Here is a 19,039-nt window from a genome sequence, read left to right as displayed (position 1 = left end):
GGACTACACTAAAAAAAGAAGCCTGCCATAAACTCATGTACACAAAAGCCCTAGCCCTACCTGAAAGGGTTAGAGAGCTTGGTGTTTGAGAAGAAGATAAAGGTAGATAGAGGGGAAGGCGCCAAGGGACTGCAGAGGGCAGACTGAAACAGAGAGAGGGCTGAGCCTACCTGCTCACTCAGGTTTCGCTGCTCAGCACAGACCTCCAGGACACAGTTGCTGGTCTGCTTGGCCAACTCTTCCAGGAAGGAGTTGCAGTGATGAAGACCATGGTTCTTCAGGTGGGGGTACTTTGGGAAAGAGGACCCAAGGAAGAAACTGTCATCACCAGGACAACCACTTCTTCCTCATAATACTGTTCTGAGCCCCAGCCTGAGCCACCCACTCCTACAGAAGAAGCAAATGAGACCCAGAGAGAGTACACATTCTACATAAAGCTGAGACATTTAGGGACTTGCATCAGATACCTATGTTTGTACCCTTCCTGGGACCAAAATCAACCCTTGGAATTGCGTTTCGGGGGAATAAGAATGAGATGTGATTAAAGAGATGACAGGGTTTGGAGTTCAGGGTACTCACCTCCTCTGGGCACATCTCATGAGTGCAGTGGACAAAGTGAGCACAAATCAGGGGAAAAGCAATGGCATAACGCAACATGGCAGGTTCCTCCAGGGTCATAGCAAACATCTTCTCAAAGGTACGAAGATGAAAGCTGAGGAAAAGGGGGAAGGACACTTACAACCAAGGTTTAGGAGCTGGTCCCTTTGAGATAGAGAGAATATTCATTCTTTCAACAAATATTTATTGATATTCACCCCTCCCTCCTTAATTTCCCTACCCTTAAGGTAGACGGGAACCCAAGAAACTCAACCCTTTCAGACTTTTTTACTGGATCCCAGGACAGGTTAGTATTGGGTTGGCCAAAAAGTTCGTCTGGTTTTTTTCTGTAAGATGGCTCTAGTAGCACTTAGTTGTCTTTAACTTCATTTGAAACAACTTTTGTTAGATTGTATTGTGACAGCTGTCATTATCAGCATGCCTTTAAAAAAAAAACTTATCAAAATTGGTGAATTTTTGTGTAGCCATTTTAGTATTGAAGATGAGAGAAAAAAAGCAACATTTCTGGCATATTATGCTTTATTATTTCAAGAAAGGTAAAAACGCAACTGAAACACAGAAAAAGATTTGTGCAGTGTATTGAGAAGGTGCTGTGACTGATCAAAGTTGTCAAAAGTGATTTACGAAGTTTCGTGCCGGAGATTTCTCGCTGGACAATGCTCCATGGTCAGGTAGACCAGTTTAAGTTGATAGCGATCAAATTGAGACATTAATTGAGAACAATCAATGTTATACCACGCGGGAGGTAGCTGACATACTCAAAATATCCAAATCAAGTGCTGAAAATCATTTGCACCAGCTTGGTTACATTAATCGCTTTGATGTTTGGGTTCCACATAACTTAAGCAAAAAACAAACCTCCTTGACCATATTTCCACATGTGATTCTCTACTTAAACATAAAAAAAGTTCCATTTTTAAAACAAATTGTGAAGAGCGATGAAAAGTGGATACTGTACAATAATGTGGAACGGAAGAGATCGTGGGGCAAGCGAAACGAACCACCACCAACCACACCAAAGGCCGGGCTTCATCGAAAGAAGGTGATGTTGTGCATATGGTGGGACTGGAAGAGGGTCCTCTATTATGAGCTCCTTCCGGAAAACCAAATGATTAATTCCAACAAGTACTGCTCCCAATTAGATCAACTGAAAGCAGCACTCAACGAAAAGCGTCCGGAATTAGTCAACAGAAAACACATAATCTTCCATCAGGATAACGCAAGACCACATGTTTCTTCGATGACCAGGCAAAAACTGTTACAGCTTGGCTGGGAAGTTCTGATCCATCCGCCGTATTGCACCTTCAGATTTCCATTTATTTCGGTCTTTACAAAATTCTCTTCATGGAGAGAATTTCAATTCCCTGGAAGACTGTAAAAGGCACCTAGAACAGTTCTTTGCTCAAAAAGATAAAAAGTTTTGGGAAGATGGAATTATGAAGCTGCCTGAAGAATGGCAGAAGGTAGTGGAACAAAAGTGTTAATACGTTGTTCAATAAAGTTCTTGGTGAAAATGAAAAATGTGTCTTTCATTTTTACATTAAAAACCGAAGGAACCTTTTGGCCAACCCAATAATACCTCCTTCCCTTTTCTTGTACAAAATTTGCTATTCCTCCCTCAGAACCTCTGCATGATTTGGGCCCTGATTTAGAAGTCCCTCAGTATTACTAATTCACATCCCTCTCAAAATTTGACACTCAGGCTCCAGAAAACTTTCTCTGATTAATTTCATGAGACTGATCTTTCCTCAACCCTGTATTCTTGCAACATTATGCACATTTGCCATTATTATGTAGATGTCCTTTTCACATGTGGGTATTATACCTCCCCACTCATGTTGAAAGCAGAGAGCAGAGCCAACATATTGTGTTGTGTGTTTGATCCCTCAAAGGGTAGAGTTATGAACAAGTGGTCACTTAGTAAAGGCCGAATGATACCCAAGGAAGACAAACTCATTTGCATTCTCTAGAGACCCTGTTCCCCAGCCCTCCCAATTATTTTCAGTCCTCTCCACTAAACTTCCAAGTTTTCCATGTCTCTTTTAAATCACAATGTCCCAAGAATAAAAAGAAGAAGGAGGTTCCACATATAACCATGAGGAAAAGACAATCAATGAATTATCCCAGAGAAGAGAAGGCTGTGTAAAGTCCAACTGGCTTTCCTAAAGAAAGCCAACACAAAAGGGAATCAACTTCAAATTCCTACCACTTGATAAAAGCTGGAAAGAAGAAGCTGTGGAGTTTGAGCATCCGCCTTTAAAGAGATCTCAAAGAAAACAAGCCTTTCCCGTGTATCTGGGGGAATTAGAGTCCTCCACAGAGGCCAGGCAAGAGATCGGGTCAATTGATAAAGAGCTCTGAGTCAGGACATACCAGAAAGTAGATAAATCAGAAGTTTCCACCAGCATATTCTCTACTGAGTCCAGCATTTGAGAGTGAAAGACAATGAGGTTCATCACCTTGGCTAAGTCAGGGTTCTCGTGCAGGTGCAGGGGAGCCTTAGCCACACTGGTATACGCCTATGGTTGGAGTTCGGAAAAGGGTGGAGAAAAACAAGATAAATGAAAAAGACTCCCAGGCTTGGGACTACAGTTTGGCTGGTATTTGTCCTGTCCAATCAGCAGTTTTCAGTGTTGAATCATTCCATACAGCAGAGCTTAGGAGTTAGAAAGAGAAGGGATTGTGAGGGAGAAAAAACCTTGAGAATGGGGGACCATTAACAGAAACAGACCTACCTGTAGACGGAACCAGTCCAGCCTCAATCCAGAAAATTCAAATTTTTCTCCATTATCAACTGCAAGAAAAATAGAAGTTTAAAAGGAAATAATAAAACAGCACCTCTATCCAACTGCATGGAATGGTATAATAGGTCCTCTTCAAAGTCATCTTGGCTATTCCCTGGCTCAAGAGATCAATATTTCTAGACAAAAAGATGTTTGCCCTCACTCTTCCTCTTCCAATTCCCTCCAGTTACCTTGTTTGAGATTCAGAGAGGAGAGAGTATTGACGAATGAGGACATTATGATGGACTCCTCCTCAGGACACACAGACAGGTTCTAAAAGAGAAGGTGGAGTTACCGTCAAGGAGGTATAAGTTCCACCAGGAGAGAAACAAGGACCACAAGGCTCAGTCAGGGTATGAAGGTAGAAAGAGCTGCCAAGTGCCACAGACAAAGAGAAAGAGCCAAACAAGACATGGAGGAAACTCCCTGAATTCCCTGCCATGCTAACACCCAACTGCCCTTTACTTTTCTCTCCTATTTCTATGCAGCCTCACTTGGGGAAAAAAATTGCTAAGATTATTAGTCCTTTTTTAAATTTTAACAAACGTAGAGGGGAAAATCAGGCTTTTTGACACACAATCTACAGAGCATGAGATTCAGCCAGGGTGGCCCCCAGGGGAAAATGACCAGGGATCACCCCAAAATTTCCAAAGTATCATCAATTAAACATACTTGAATGATGTCACTGAGCACAAGAGCATCAAATCTGGCCAGGTACTGAAGGTGGTATTGCTCTATCACCTTGATGTGTCTTCGGACCAGAGCCCTAATCTCCTCCAACAAGAAAAGCAGTTCTGCAATGCTCCTACAAAGTTGAGGATGAGAACAGAGAGCTGTATGAGACTGAAAACGTGACCCGAAACAAAGACAGCGACAACAGGGCAGAAACTGAGACCTCCTGAGGTCATTTGATGTCCCCCCGTCCCTTTTCCCAGTCCATCTAAGGTCAAGATTCTTAACCATGCCAAGTACTAACGAGTCAGTGTAGTCCTCAGGGGTCTTCGTCTTGGTGACATTTTCTGCGTGGCGAACCAGCCAATTGACCTCATCACGAATGAAGGACAGGGCCATGAAAGCAAAAAGGGCCTAAGGAGGGGACAGGGACTATGAGAATTTTCAACTTTAAAAATGGATTTCAAAGCACAGAGAAAACTATCATGAAAATATGCATATGGATACAACTGTGTAACCATACCAACAGTGGTATCCAATATTAAACACAGAGACTCACAAAAAACTATCTGTCTTCAATTAGTTCACAGTCAAAGAGAGGATAAGACAAGTACACAAATAGCTATAATATATGATATACTATGATAGTGCCCAAAAAAGAGATACAAGAAGTTTTAGGTTACTCTAAGAAGATTCAAGGGAATCAGCATATACATACACAAACAGAACAAAAAACTCAGAAATGCAAAAACTCATGAATGCCAAGTCATCCCCCACATAGGAGTCTTTTATCATTGAACATCGTCCCCCTCCCAACGTTTCTTTCTCTTGCCTTGGGACCCAGTAGTCCTGGTTCATCGGTTAACACAGTCTCCAGCTCCTTCACAGCCATCCGCAGAAACTGACGCCTTTGAGAGTGAAACTGGCCACTGAGGAAAGAAAGTGGAAACTAGAGAATACTGCCTCTCCCACCCTTAAAAATCTTCCAAAGGCAGTGCAGAAGACAGCTGCATTTAGGAAGGGGTGTTAGCTAGGAGGAAGGTTCAATGCCACAGTTAGACCTGGTAAGGAAACACAAGAATCTGTGGGGCAGCAGCAAGTTCTTGGGTTGAGACAATAAGGCTGTACAGAAACTTGGGTGAGAACAAGGAGAGGAGAGAACAATCTCAGGAGAGATTCCTATTCCATCCCCTCTGGAAGAGCTCATTCCCCGTCTTTACCTGTTTGCAATTGCATGTTCCTTGCTTTCCTTTACGTCCGCCACTCGCTTGCCATACCTGAGGATTGACATACGCACAGAAGGGTTGACCATACCACCAGCTAAAGGCCTCGTCCCACCTTCCCAGTCCTCAGAGATTCCAAACTACAGCCTGCAGGGAGCATGGGCAGCCCTCACCATCAGGATCTTTCCAAACCTTACTTTTTACCCTGACCTATTAACAAGAGACTCATAGAGCTTAGAGATTATCTAGTTCTCATCATTATTTTGCAGATAAAGAAAATAATACCTGCGGAAGAAAACTGACTTGCCCAAGGTCACATAGGGTTTTAATGCAAAGCTGGGACTAGATTTCTTGTCCTGTGCTCCTGCCTTGACACCTTCATGCTGAAGTACTCTTCCAGGTTTGAGGGAAATACAAAGCAGCAGTGCATAAATATGACACAGGCCCTGCTCTCAAGTAAAAGTAGTTACTCCAGCTCTCCCCTGGGTCCCATTCCCACACATCTTCTCTTAGAATTTAACCTTATCAGTTACCTTTTTGTCACTTCAATCTCTCTCTCTCTCCACTGGTTTATTCTCTTCTCCCAATAAGCCTTCCTTATTCTAAAAGGAGCCTCGCTTGACCCTGACAAGCTACTGAACTTTGCTCATTCTCCCACACCACCAAACTCCTCCAGAGAGACACCTTTACTCTTTTTCACCTCACCTTTCACTGACCCTTGAAGCCCATATGACCTTAGACACTAAACAAACTGCTCTCTCTAAGGTCACCGTCAACTTCTGAATCACCAAATTAGATGGCCTTTTCATTGTTCTTTGTTTATCCGTAACATTTGACTCTCCTGACCATATTTCTTTTTTTCAACTAGTGACCCATGCTCAAAAGACCCACACTACTTTAGGCTCTGTGCTCTCTATGTCCCTTATATCTGTCTTCTCTTGTCCTGCATCTGTTGCCACCACATTAGTCAAATTTATAACCTTTCGTTTCTCTTCTCCAAACCACCCCTTATTGAGCTTAGCACAGAATCAAAGAAATTTAGAGTTGGAAAGTATCTTAATCAAATCAGGATTCTACTCCACAGCATTCCTAGTGGGTAATTATTTCATCCTCTACATGGTACGATGGAAAGTGAGAGGATTAAGAGTCAAAAAATCTGGAATGATTTCCTAATTCCATCTCTTACTAACTGAGTGACACTGAGACTGAGCCTCTATTTTCTCATTTATCAAAGAAGATATTGGGACTTCCCTGGCAGTCCAGTGGTTAGGACTTGGCACTTCCACTGCAGGGGGGCGCGGGTTTGATCCCTGGTCAGGGAACTAAGATCCCGCATGCCGCGTGGTGCAGCCAAAAAAAAAAAAAAAGAATATATTAAACATATACCTGAGTATAAGTAACATGAAGATCAAATTAGATCATTTATGTCAAAGAACTCCCTAAACTATAAATCTTACATGTTAGTGTTGTTCTTAGTGATGGGGAACAACACACGCTTCAAACATCCCTTCCATTCCCCAGAATCGGTAATCATTAGAAAGTTTTTCTGTATATCTGTATCTATTTACCTCCTGTAACTTCTAATTATTCATCTTAGATTTACTCTCTCTTAAATCTGGCAATGAATTTTTAATAATACTCAGTTGTTGAGAGTATGAGGAATAAGTATTCTCATAGATGGTAGATAATACATCTGTTTGGAGGACAATTTGGGAAGAGCTATTAAAATTTGAAATATGCATATCCTTTACCCCAGCAATTCCACTTGTAAGAATTTACCCTATAGAAATGTTCACAAAGATATATGTCTAAGGATGTTCATTTCAACATTGTTTGTAAAGGTTTTTTTTTTTAAAAAAAAAAAAAGGAGGGAGAGAGGGAACACTTCAAATGTCCATCAATAGTGGATTCGGTAAATAAATTATGTTACAACCACATAATGAAATACTGTTTGACTGTTAAAAAGAATAAGTCTCTATAGACTGATATGCAAAGATATCCAAAATACAGTAAGTAAAAAAAAAAAAAACAACTTCAGAATATAATGTAGAGGGGCTTCCCTGGTAGCACAGTGGTTAGGAATCCGCCTACCAATGCAGGGGACACGGGTTCGAGCCCTGGTCCGGGAAGATCCCACATGCCGTGGAGCAACTAAGCCTGTGAGCCACAACTACTGAGCCCGCGCCTAGAGCCCGTGCTCTACAACAAGAGAAGCCACCGCAATAAGAAGCACGCGCACCGCAACAAGGAGTAGCCCCCACTTGCCGCAACTAGAGAAAGCCCGCGCGCAGCAACGAAGGCCCAACGCAGCCAAAAAAAAAAAAAAGAATATAATATAGAATGTGGATCCATTGCTTTTTATCAATTGCTTATATAAGGTTGAAAATATATGCACACGTTTACATGTTCATATGTATACACAAGCATCTGGAGGACATGCACCAAACCATTCTGGGAAGTGAGACTGTAGTCAACTTCCTCTTTGTATTTTTCACATTTCTGGTGTTAGTTTTGCAACTACAAAGATAATAAAGGTATTTGATCCCTTCCTTAATCCCACACCTCCTTCTCATTATAGCTCTGTCTCTATTCTTCCCTTCAAGGTCAAACTTCATGAAAGAGTTACTTACTAAATTCCTTATCTCCCATTTGGTTCTAAACCCACTGCAATCCAGGTTTTGACCTCAGCACTCAACTGAAGTTATCCACAAGAAGGGGACTAAGACCATCTTTACAGCCAAATTCAACAAACATTTTCCTGTCCTCATTTTATCTGACCTCTCAACATCGTCTAACATATTTATAGATAACTGGTCCTTTCTTCTTAGCATGTCTTCTTCCCTTGCCTCTGTTATTCTTCTTCTCAGCACCTCTCACTGATTTCTCTGCCTCTGCTGGCCCTTAAATTTCAACGTTCTCAGAGGTTCTATCCCAGTCTCATCCCACTCCACACATTCTCCGTGAGTAATCTCACCTACTCCCATGGCTTTGATTACCATTTTGCCAACCTTTATCTGAATCCAGATCTCGCTCCTAAGTTCCACAATCACAAGGTAAAAGGTCTACATCTAACTTCAATGTGCTACAAATACTTCAAATTCAAACTGCTTAAAACTGAATTCACAACCTTTCCCCCACAAACCAGCTTTTATCATATGTTCTTTATCTTAAGGAATACCAAGTATCCAATCCAGAAACCTTGACTTGATCCTCAATTCCTCCTAATTTACTTAATTAACCCCTGCTTCTAGTTTTTTTCCACCTAACTTCTTTTCTTCCCTGCAGCCAGAGTGACTTTTTCTAAAATGCAAATATGATTGTGTCACTCCCCTGTTTAAAAATCACTCAATGGGGACCTCCCTGGTGGCACAGTGGTTAAGAATCCGCTTGCCAACGCAGGGGACACGGATTCGAGACCTGGTCCAGGAAGATCCCACATGCCGCGGAGCACCTAAGCCCAAGCGCCACAACTACTGAGCCTGCGCTCTAGAGCCCGCAAGCCACAACAACTGAAGCCTGCATGCCTAGAGCTCATGCTCCGCAACAAGAGAAGCCACCGCAATGAAAAGGATGTCAGGAGGGGCTAAAAATCCCTAAAGAAGATTAGTTGGGATCTCATATCTCACCCTTTGAAACCGCTAAACAGATCCTCGGTGACCTTGTGCACTTGTAGCACATCCTCCCGTATGAGGGTGATGTACAGGGAACCCTGCAGACACAGCTTCCACAGCTTCTGGCACTGGCTATTGGAGTTGAGGCACCCGTGACAAAGAAGAAACCCAACTGTGGGTGGGTAAAACAGTGCAGAGGAAGACTTTTAGAATTTGATCTCCATATAGCATGCTATGTCTGTTCCCACCTCATCCCACAAAACTTACTGACAATCCAGCGCTCCATCACTTCCACAGACAGGTACTCACAGGCCATCTATGAGAAGAGAGGCAGAGATGGTCTAGCAGTTATTTAACCTGGTCTACGCTAAAGACTAAGGCAGTCAAGACAAGGGCAGTCAAGCTAGAATTTGAGTATCAAAACCAACTTTTATTTTACCAGACTGGATAAGGGCACTTTGATAAGCCAATATCTGGGAAACCTGCCAATAATGGAGGTGAGGCACTAGAAGTGGAGTGAGGAAAAAAGAATATAGTTGAGAAAAGAAAAAGGAACTTGGACTGGAAGTGAGGACAAACAAATGGTTTGACATAACCTCTCTTCAACAATTCAAGAGAGTAATACTCAAAATCTCATGATTTCCCTCTCCCTTGGATTCTTTTACCATGTAAAGTATACATCACTCGTTTGGTGCTTCTCATACACTTGTACCGTCAGTTGTATTTTTATGACTACATGGCATATCTTCCTACTAGATTATAAATTCTTTGAAGCAAGGACCTTGGGTCAATAGTGGTTGAATAAAAACATTTGTTAATTAATTGACATCTATGCTCAAGTTCCTGCTGGGCTGAATAGGTGCCTAATGACTCAGTTTCATCCATTCATTCATTCTATGAACATTTATTAAATTCCTTCTGTGGGCAGGCACACACTAATCCTGGTCCAAAGAAAAGGTCCAACCCAACTATGATTTTTTTAGCCACAAGAGGTGATCAACTCAGAGGCATATCCTAGAAGAGTGCTAAAGCACTCTTAGGCTGATATTTCCTGAAAAGAAGCACCCTCTAAAGAGATGGCCTTGGAAAGAGAATGCTTCCACTGACAAGAGGAAAAGGGAACTCACTGTGTCTGAATTAGCAGGGTTAATCATGGCTGCAGGGGTGCTGATGAGACTTAGAAGCTGGGCACTGCGCCACTGCTCAGCCCCCTGGTTCCTTCGGACAAACAGAAAGTGCAAAGAAAGCAGGGCTCCACTCACAGCCTGTGGAGGAAAACAAATGAATCTTCAATGTCAATGATGGGGACAACATCCTTCTGCCTGAGGAATTCTCCACTCTCTCAAGAAACTTGCCTTTGTGTGAGGCCCAAACTCCTCTGTCAGCTTCTTCAGAGGGTGGTCATACTCCAAGACCATCTGACCCAGACGGGCAAAACTGGGGTCACTGGAAGCATAGGAAAAAGGAGTTACAGCCCTCCCTTAAACATGACGTAAACTCTCATGTTTGCATATAGGATAACGATGTGTACATAGTCTGGTATTCTCCACCACCTCCAAAGATACTAAACTGTGAATTACATATACAGATAACCCACTCCAGGCCCAGGTATAACTAAGATAGAATCACATGATTTGGGGCTGGTCCATGAAAGTTTCTTCCTTATAAGCACCTGAAATAAGGTTGGACACATGACAGGTATTCTATAAATTCATATTGATTAGTCACAAATCAAGTAATATGGCTGGACCCAAATCTGTATACAACCCAAAAGAATATATATACATTCAAAGCGAATGGTAAGTCATGTGCCTAGGTATTCATGTAGGCACAAGGGAATACACATCATACATAGAACAATGTTCCACGGCACACTCTGATCACTCTGTTCTTTATTTTTTTCAGCCCTTAAATACTTTTATTTGCACTAATGGAAAGGCAAAGAATTGCAGATAATCCAAAATCCATTTATATTTGGCTCCAAATGTATTTTCATACATTACTTACCTCTAATGGCTTTAACTTTACTAATATTATTCCTACCAATATTAAAAAGAATTTTCTTTGCCTTTCGCAATAACCTCAAAAGTAGAATGGCAGCCAGCCCAGGATTAAAAACTCGTTAGAGACAGTGCAATTGTTTTATTTTGCCTGGGTTATCATATAGATTATAGATTCTCACATGAGAAAGCATGCCATCTATTTCTCTTGTATCCACCTTTACCTCATAACACCATGTATGAGATTCTTCATCTTGTCACCTCAACTCAACTCACCTATGTCCATGCAGCATTTCATGGGCACAGTTGTACACACCAATGAGTACCCGTCGATCCTCAATCCGTGACAGAAGTAAAATAACTGAGGTATAAGTCACTATCAAGTCCAGGTAACTCCGAGTGAAGTCAAAGTTGAGATTCTACAAGGAAAATACATAGGAACCCAAGAACAGCAAGGCCTATTAACCACTATTTCCCCAACCATTCCAGACAGTGCTAAACAGACTCTGGAAAGATCTATTTAGAAGGAGAAACTGACAAGACTGCAAATTCAGAAGGAGAAAATTTTAACAAAATTCAGGGGCTAAAAGTGAGCTCAAGATATAAGGAGGCCAGGAAATAAGGTAGCATTTAGAGGTTGGAGGAGGTAGAATAAGAAGATTTTTGTGTGAATTCTGGATTAAATAAATCACATTGCTGATCTGCTTAACACGTAAATACACTTTAACTTCAACATTTTTACAAAAGAATTATAGTCCTGGAATTAATAGCCATTCATTCATTATACAGTATATATTATATTATATATATTATATTATAATCCTGGGGGAATAGCCATTCCTCCAGTCCCATCTCACCCCACACTGTCCCAACAGAGACAGTTTCCATGGCTCTAGGATAGAAGAGAATTGCCAAGAATCTTACGATATCAAAATGGCACTGGCAGGCATCAATCGTGTTGAGAAGTTCATATACATGATCCTGGGGGTAGAATCGGAGATGAGAATGAATAAAGAATAAAGAGAAGATGACATGTACTACCAGAATTTGAGGGGAAGGTTCTCTCCCTTGGAGGTCCTAGAGAGCCACTGAATAACATAAGAGAGGCTTGCTGAGTAGAGGGAGTTCCTCCTCCGTAAGCTGTCCGTGGGCCCCTATCAGGCTACCCTACTGGATGCCCATGTCTCCACAGGCACAAGTCACTACTACATTACGCACACTTTCCCTGAGCTTATCATCCCAGTGCCCCCTTCCTCCACAAAAAAAGGTTACAAGATGCAGACCATCTGATAGTCTGTTTCTAAAATACCAAAAATCAGACCCATTTTTGTTGATGAATCCCAAAATCCCAAAGTCTGTTTTTTGATTCTGTCTCTTATTCTCAGAAGTTAATCATTAACAAATGGGAAAACTACCCAACTTTCTACATGTTTCTGTTTACTGATCACCTACTATGTACTAAGTACTCACTAGGTAAGTTGCATATACTTCATTTCACCCTCATTTCAGTGTGAGAGGGATTCTTTTTCTTTTCATACATAATTTTACCTAAATAAATATGCAGTTTTACTGTGGACACTTTCCTCCCCGCAACATCAGCACCCACCGCCATCCTGCCCAACCCTCAGGTAAACCAGTTTAACAACCTGGTATGTCCTTTCTTAATTTTCATCCTATTTATATAATCCTATTCAGATAGGGAGAAAAAGAGAGAGAGGAGTCTTTTTGAAAATCATTTGTGTTAAAAATTTGAGATAATATTACACTGTTCTTATCGTTTTACTTTTCTTATTCAACCTTACCTGCTAAAAGTCCTCAAGTCATCTGGTAGAGCACTAATGTACTTCTTATTAATGGCTGCATAATAGCCCATGGTATGGCCAATTCATTCAGCCTTTTTCCCACTGATGAGTGTTTGCTTTGTTCCAATTCCTGGCCCTATCCACTGCACATTGGTATTTTCATATCTACAAAAGTGGAACCGCTAGATCAAAGGGTATATATATTTTTATTTTTATTTTTATTTTTTTTCTTTTTTTTTTTTTTTTTTTTAATTTATTTATTTGTGGCTGTGTTGGGTCTTCGTTTCTGTGCGAGGGCTTTCTCTAGCTGCGGTGAGCGGGGGCCACTCTTCATCGCGGTGCACGGGCCTCTTATTATCGTGGCCTCTCTTGTTGCGGAGCACAGGTTCCAGATGCGCAGGCTCAGTAGTTGTGGCTCACGGGCCCAGTTGCTCCGCGGCATGTGGGATCTTCCCAGACCAGGGCTCGAACCCGTGTCCCCCGCATCGGCAGGCAGACTCTCAACCACTGCGCCACCAGGGAAGCCCTATATTTTTATTTTTAAAATACGTTGCCAAAAGATTTGAACAGGCTCTTTACAATTAAAAATATAAAAATGACGAATAAGCACATGAAAAGACGCCCAATAATATTAGTCATCAGGGAAATGCAAATTAAAATCACAAGAAGATATCACTACACACCCATCAGAATGACTAAAATTCGGGAGTTCCCTGGTGGTCCAGAGGTTAGGACTTGGCACTTTCACTTCTGTGGCCCAGGTTCAATCCCTGTTCAGGGAACTAAGATCCCAAAAACTGTTTGGCGTGGCCAAAAAACAACAAAAAAAAAGAATGACTAAAAGCAAGTGTTGATGAGAATGTGGAGCAACTGGAACACTAATATATTGCTGATGGGAAGGGAAAATGGAACCATGACTTTGGAAAAAATGTTTGGCAGTTTCTTATAAAATTAAACACATACATACCATATGATTTAGCAATTCAACTTCTAGATTATTTACCCAAGTGAAATGAAAAATTATTTGTACTCAAATGTTTATGGCAACTTGTGCATAATGGCCAAAAACTGGACACAACCCAAAAGTCCATCAACAGGTAAATGGATAAACAGATTGTATCCATACAATGAAATAGTGCTCAGCAAAAATGGGAAATGAATCATGAAACATAAACAAACCTTAAAAACATGCTGAGTGAAGGAAGCCAGACACAAAAGAAAACATGCTATATAGATTCTAATTATATATATGAACCCCTGAAAAAGAAAAACCTAATCTGGAAAGCAGACCAGTGGTTGCCTGGGGCCAGGAGTCAGGGAGGTAGGAATTGACTGAGGAAAAAAAGGTGCAGGGAAGCTTTGGATTGATGGAAATTTTCTGTACTTTGTGGTGGTTGTTACACAGGTGTATACATTTGCAAACTTATTAAATGTATGGGGAAAAATGTTTCCAAGTTACCTTCCCCAAAAGGCTGTATCTAAAGTAACATATGGGGAAACTGGGGCTAAGAGCAGTTAAGAAACTCCCCAAAGATCACAAAACTAGTAAGGTAAAGTATCAGAATTAGAACCCGGAGGCCATGATCTTCTGTCTATACTACATGATCTCAAGACCTCTGTCTAGGTCTATGCTGCCTCCTTTGCTGGGAAGGCCTGTCTACAACTCCTTCCTGCAACCCAATTCCCAAGGGATATAACTGAAGTTTGCTTTCAGCCTCTCATACAACCAGTGTCACTATACTGTAAAGACAGAATCAGAAGGAAATGGATTTAACATCTGTTTGGCCTATTACTTTATTATATGCTAAACACTGTACTAGATGTTTTCAATGTGTTATCTCATTTAATTCTCACAAATACCCCATGTAGTAAATCTCATTTCCCCTTTTATAGATAAAGAAACTGGGAGTCAAAGAGTTTCTTGTCTAAAGCCATACAGTTTGTAAGTGATGAAGCTGAGATTTAAAACCAGGTCTGTCTGATTCAGAGCCTACCTACTTTACAATGCACAATACCTCCATGTCTCTATTTCCCTTCCTGCCCTGAATGAGGCATACTAGATTCCTTGGGCTCAGAACTTTACCACTGCAGCAACCAGAGGTATCCTAAAATCTCCTTTGGACAAATTTTCTAGTAATAGACTTTTTATATGCTTCCAGCATTCTTCTACTACCTCCACCAGTGCCTACCTTCTTCCTAATCACTACTCTCAATTCCAGATGAATTAACCTCTGACCTGACCCTCCTTCAGACCTTACGGTCTTCCATGTCCCAACTTCTCTCTTCATTGCATGATCTAATGAACAGCCTGGATTAGCTCCCTAGAGAAAACACAGGACACCCAAAGCAGGGTCCCATACTCTTGTACCATCTGAAGAAATACTATAATACCATCACAAACTTAAATGGCTCAGATGACTAAAATTTGTGTTATTTCTTGAATACATAAATAATAGGTGTTCATTGCAGAAAAATTAGAAAATACAAACATAATTTCAATTTATTTTTAAAGCCACTCATAATCTCACTATGTAAAGAAGTTCCAGCCTTATTTATATGCATTTTTATCTATGTAAAATATACATTTTAGGGACATCTCCTGTCGTAAGCTACATTGTAATTTGCTTCTATACTAAAGAACATGTGAAGAGCATTTTTCCATGCCGATTAATATAAATATGTGTTATCTTTAACAGCTGTATAATATTCATTTATGAACATATACTTTGAACTTTTAACTAAGCCTCTATTTTTTTGAATATATCAATTATCAAGTTGTCACCATCATAAATAATGCAACAGAGTACATTCTTGTACATATACCTTTGCACTTCTGATTGTTTCCTTAAGACAAATTTCTAGAATAGAATTGTTACATTTAAAAGTATATATTTTGGGGGCTTCCCTGGTGGCGCAGTGGTTGAGAATCCGCCTGCCGATGCAGGGGACACGGGTTCGAGCCCTGGTCTGGGAAGATCCCACATGCCGCGGAGCAACTAGGCCCGTGAGCCACAACTACTGAGCCTGCGCGTCTGGAGCCTGTGCTCCGCAACAAGAGAGGCCACCATAGTGAGAGGCCCGCGCACCGCGATGAAGAGTGGCCCCCGCTTGCCGCAACTAGAGAAAGCCCTCGCACAGAAACGAAGACCCAACACAGCCAAAAATAAATAAATAAATAAATAAATAAACTCCAAAAAAAAAAGTATATATTTTTAAGACTTTTGAAACACCATATCGATCTGCCCTTCAAAAACACTGTACTAAATAATTTTTCACAGTTTATGTTTACAAAAATAGTACATGTTCATTGTTTAAAACTCAATTTATCATCCATGTATTATGCTACCAAACACTGTTAACAATTAGACAAATCCAAATTGAGAGAAATTCTGAAAAATAACTAGTCTGGATGCTTCAAAAAGGTCAGTGTCATGAAAGACAAAATAAGGCTGAGAACTATTCTAGATTAAAGACTAAAGAGACATGACAACTAAGAGACATGACATCAATTTAATGTATGATCCTAGAGACAACTAGAGGAATATGAGTATGGGCTATATATTAACTATAACATTGTAGCAATTTTACATTTCCTGAGTTCGATAATTGTATTAAGGTTAGGTAAGAAAATATTCTTGCTCTTAGCAGATGTATGCTAAAGTATTCAGGGAGGGAAATGTCACGATGCCTGCAACTAACTCAAATGGTTCAAGAAAAAAAAAAGGTAAGCAAACATGGCAAAATACTAAAAATCAGGAGATCCAGGGGGAGAGTAGAACAATATTCACTGTACCATTCTTGAAATTTTTCAGTAGATTTGTAAAAAACTATTGGGTAAGAATACTTAAAATTTTAACTCAAATAATACAAAAATGTATAGTTTAATAAATTAAAGCCAATCATAATAATCCACCCCCAAAGGCAGGTATTTTTAACAGTTTAATGTGAAATATTCCAAATCTTTCCTATATATATATACTAACACTATGTGTATATAAGTTTATGTATCTTTTAAAACAAAAATAAAATTGTATCATACACTATTCTGCAACTCACTTTCATTTAACAATACAACTTAGATATCCCTCCATGTACCAATACATCTTATTTTTTCAAGAAACAGGAATAAGGAACATAAAAGAATATCCAAACACTGGGGACCTGGGCTAGAGAGAGCTCACCCGAAATTCCATAACGTCCACAAATGACTGGTAGTAGTTGGTGAGGAATCTAATTATCTCAGATTTTTCCCGATGTACTGGTCCTAAATGTTGCTGAGAGAAACAAAATAAAAAACACAAATTAAGAAGACAATTGATCAAAGTAACCCAAGAAGAACAGGGGTTGTACCTAAAACATTCTTAAAGAGGGTTAAAATACACTGACAGAGGAAGTTGGAAAGTCTTCGAACTCTGAAGGTTTTTAAACAGAGAATATTCTCTATCTAGGCAGGATGGTTGCATGCAATCCTGACTGGATATAGCGTGTGAAATGAGAGGAAATTTCAAGGTCTCTTTCAGCTAAAGAGGTTTATTATTCATATCAAAGTCAAAAGAAGCTGAATGAGAAGATGCTATAGGTAAGATGGTAAGAAATCTAGGGCTAACATTTAATAAGGGAGAAGTAAGGGGTATGACACTAGATGCATAACTCTAAGACAATAACCGAGAAAACACTGAGGGGGAAATAGGAACAACAATAAAATATATGCAACTGCTTCATCGATAGAGCTGTGTTTCTTGGTAAGAACAAAGTGTTCTTGTGACTCTTACAATGGAGAAAGGGGCAATGCTTTGCTCCAGTTTACCCTAGGAGAATCCCATCTTATCTCAGAATTCTTAAGACTACAACAACCTGAAGCCCTGTGGTTGAGCTTAGGAAAACTGAAAGAAGGCTACTCCATCCCCTGCCAAGTTCAAAGAGAGGCAGTCAAAAGAGAGTTTGAACCATCCAAGCACAGAGTTATTTCAGAGAAAGGAAAGAAGAGGAACAGCATTCTCACCGTGCTGTTTCGGACATCTATGTTGGGAAATTTCTTGTTGATGTACTTGAGAGATGATTCCATGGACTTTTCCAGTAAGAAAGGGGGCTTGGATTTGGGGTCTGAACAAGTCTGCACAAATAAATAACACTATATTTCAACCCTTTCTCCCGCTCCTTGGAAACATACCTCTTCCTGCATCATGCATTCTCACACAATCTCTCTTAGGGAAAGGGAATCTGGGAATTAATTATAAAAGCATAGGAGTAGGTCAGGAACAAGTTCCAGGACACTAAGCCAACTATCAGAAGAGCTAAATAACCTCGGCATTTCGTCTTGCTGGGTAAAGCTTAACATCTGCTCGCCCGGCACAAAGAGGAAGCTCTCTCCTCACCCCTCAGCTGAAGCCGGAAGGAGTGAGAAAAGCAGCTGCTCAGGAGTTAGACTCTGTGGGAGAATCAGTGTCACAATTATGTCCATTATATAAGCATCTTATCCCAAAGGGCATTTATAGGGGGCATGGAGACAGAGAAACTATGTCCCCAGTGATTTGTTTTATTACGAAATGCACCAAAGTCCCCTCCCCCAAGTCCCCTATTTTCTCTTCCAGAAATTCCCCACTCCCACCCGTCTTTATCTCTTAACTTCACTAGGCCCAGCCCCTAGCCCACCTCTTGCCACCAGCTTCTCCCAATTCCACAGTTCCTATCCTAAACACACATATATACAACCACAGCAAGAACTGTCTCAGAGTCTAAATCCCTCAGAAGGTACCTACTCTTTTTTTAATCCAAATATCATATCTATTTTTTCCTTTTAGGGAAAGTACTTGTACGAAAAAGTTTTTGCCAGAGACCCAACTTTGGCTGTCTTCAGAGTGTGGGGGACCAGCACTAAACAGAGTGTGGGGGACCAGAATTCTAGACCCAGACTTTTATCCCGGAACACAGTTATTTCCCATCCCACCTCTAACCCCAGCAGGAAGCAAACACCCTCGTTGGGGTGAGAATCATACCAAGAAAGGGGGAAGCCCTGAAAAAAAGCCTCCGCTTCTGCCTCCCAGCACTGGCTGTCCTACATAATTCAAGTGACTGAAGGCCACTTAAACTAGTGAGAAAGAGGAGCAAGCCTAACGGCTGGACCTGCCTCAGGGTTCCCTGCCTTACTACTGCCGGAATAGTTAGTACTAGTCCAGTTGCCTGTGCTTACCTTCTTGATGTTATACATTCGGATGAGAACCCCCTGACCTCGGTCATTCAGGATAGTGAGCTTCTCTGCTAATTTATGCTGGTAGGCAGAAGTCAAAGACATGATGGCCACGGAGAGAGAGGAGCATCCAGACAGCAATG

The 19,039-nt window shown here is 40.8% G+C and overlaps 1 protein-coding gene across 1 annotated transcript in view; it reads right to left on the bottom strand.

Annotated features, from left to right (window-relative positions):
- Positions 1 to 19,039, bottom strand: part of NCKAP1L (NCK associated protein 1 like) — a 41,929-nt gene extending 22,890 nt beyond the window's left edge. Inside the window, exons 1-18 of the mRNA XM_036867520.1 lie at positions 18,900 to 19,039; positions 17,712 to 17,822; positions 16,891 to 16,983; positions 11,832 to 11,888; positions 11,184 to 11,326; positions 10,263 to 10,353; positions 10,035 to 10,172; positions 9,175 to 9,223; positions 8,923 to 9,079; positions 5,294 to 5,350; positions 4,906 to 5,002; positions 4,378 to 4,487; positions 4,074 to 4,206; positions 3,593 to 3,674; positions 3,354 to 3,412; positions 2,992 to 3,137; positions 580 to 712; positions 171 to 290 (exon numbers count right to left, since the gene is read on the bottom strand). Of these exons, the coding sequence (XP_036723415.1) occupies positions 171 to 290; positions 580 to 712; positions 2,992 to 3,137; positions 3,354 to 3,412; positions 3,593 to 3,674; positions 4,074 to 4,206; positions 4,378 to 4,487; positions 4,906 to 5,002; positions 5,294 to 5,350; positions 8,923 to 9,079; positions 9,175 to 9,223; positions 10,035 to 10,172; positions 10,263 to 10,353; positions 11,184 to 11,326; positions 11,832 to 11,888; positions 16,891 to 16,983; positions 17,712 to 17,822; positions 18,900 to 19,001 (1,878 nt within the window). The 5' untranslated portion in view covers positions 19,002 to 19,039. The remainder of the gene's footprint in view (positions 1 to 170; positions 291 to 579; positions 713 to 2,991; positions 3,138 to 3,353; positions 3,413 to 3,592; positions 3,675 to 4,073; positions 4,207 to 4,377; positions 4,488 to 4,905; positions 5,003 to 5,293; positions 5,351 to 8,922; positions 9,080 to 9,174; positions 9,224 to 10,034; positions 10,173 to 10,262; positions 10,354 to 11,183; positions 11,327 to 11,831; positions 11,889 to 16,890; positions 16,984 to 17,711; positions 17,823 to 18,899) is intronic.

This window comes from Balaenoptera musculus, chromosome 10 (genome assembly GCF_009873245.2).
Source record: "Balaenoptera musculus isolate JJ_BM4_2016_0621 chromosome 10, mBalMus1.pri.v3, whole genome shotgun sequence".
Classification (NCBI taxonomy): domain Eukaryota; kingdom Metazoa; phylum Chordata; class Mammalia; order Artiodactyla; family Balaenopteridae; genus Balaenoptera; species Balaenoptera musculus.
The sequence above is the reverse complement of the archived record's forward strand: the minus strand, read 5'-3'. Positions and strand labels throughout refer to the sequence as shown.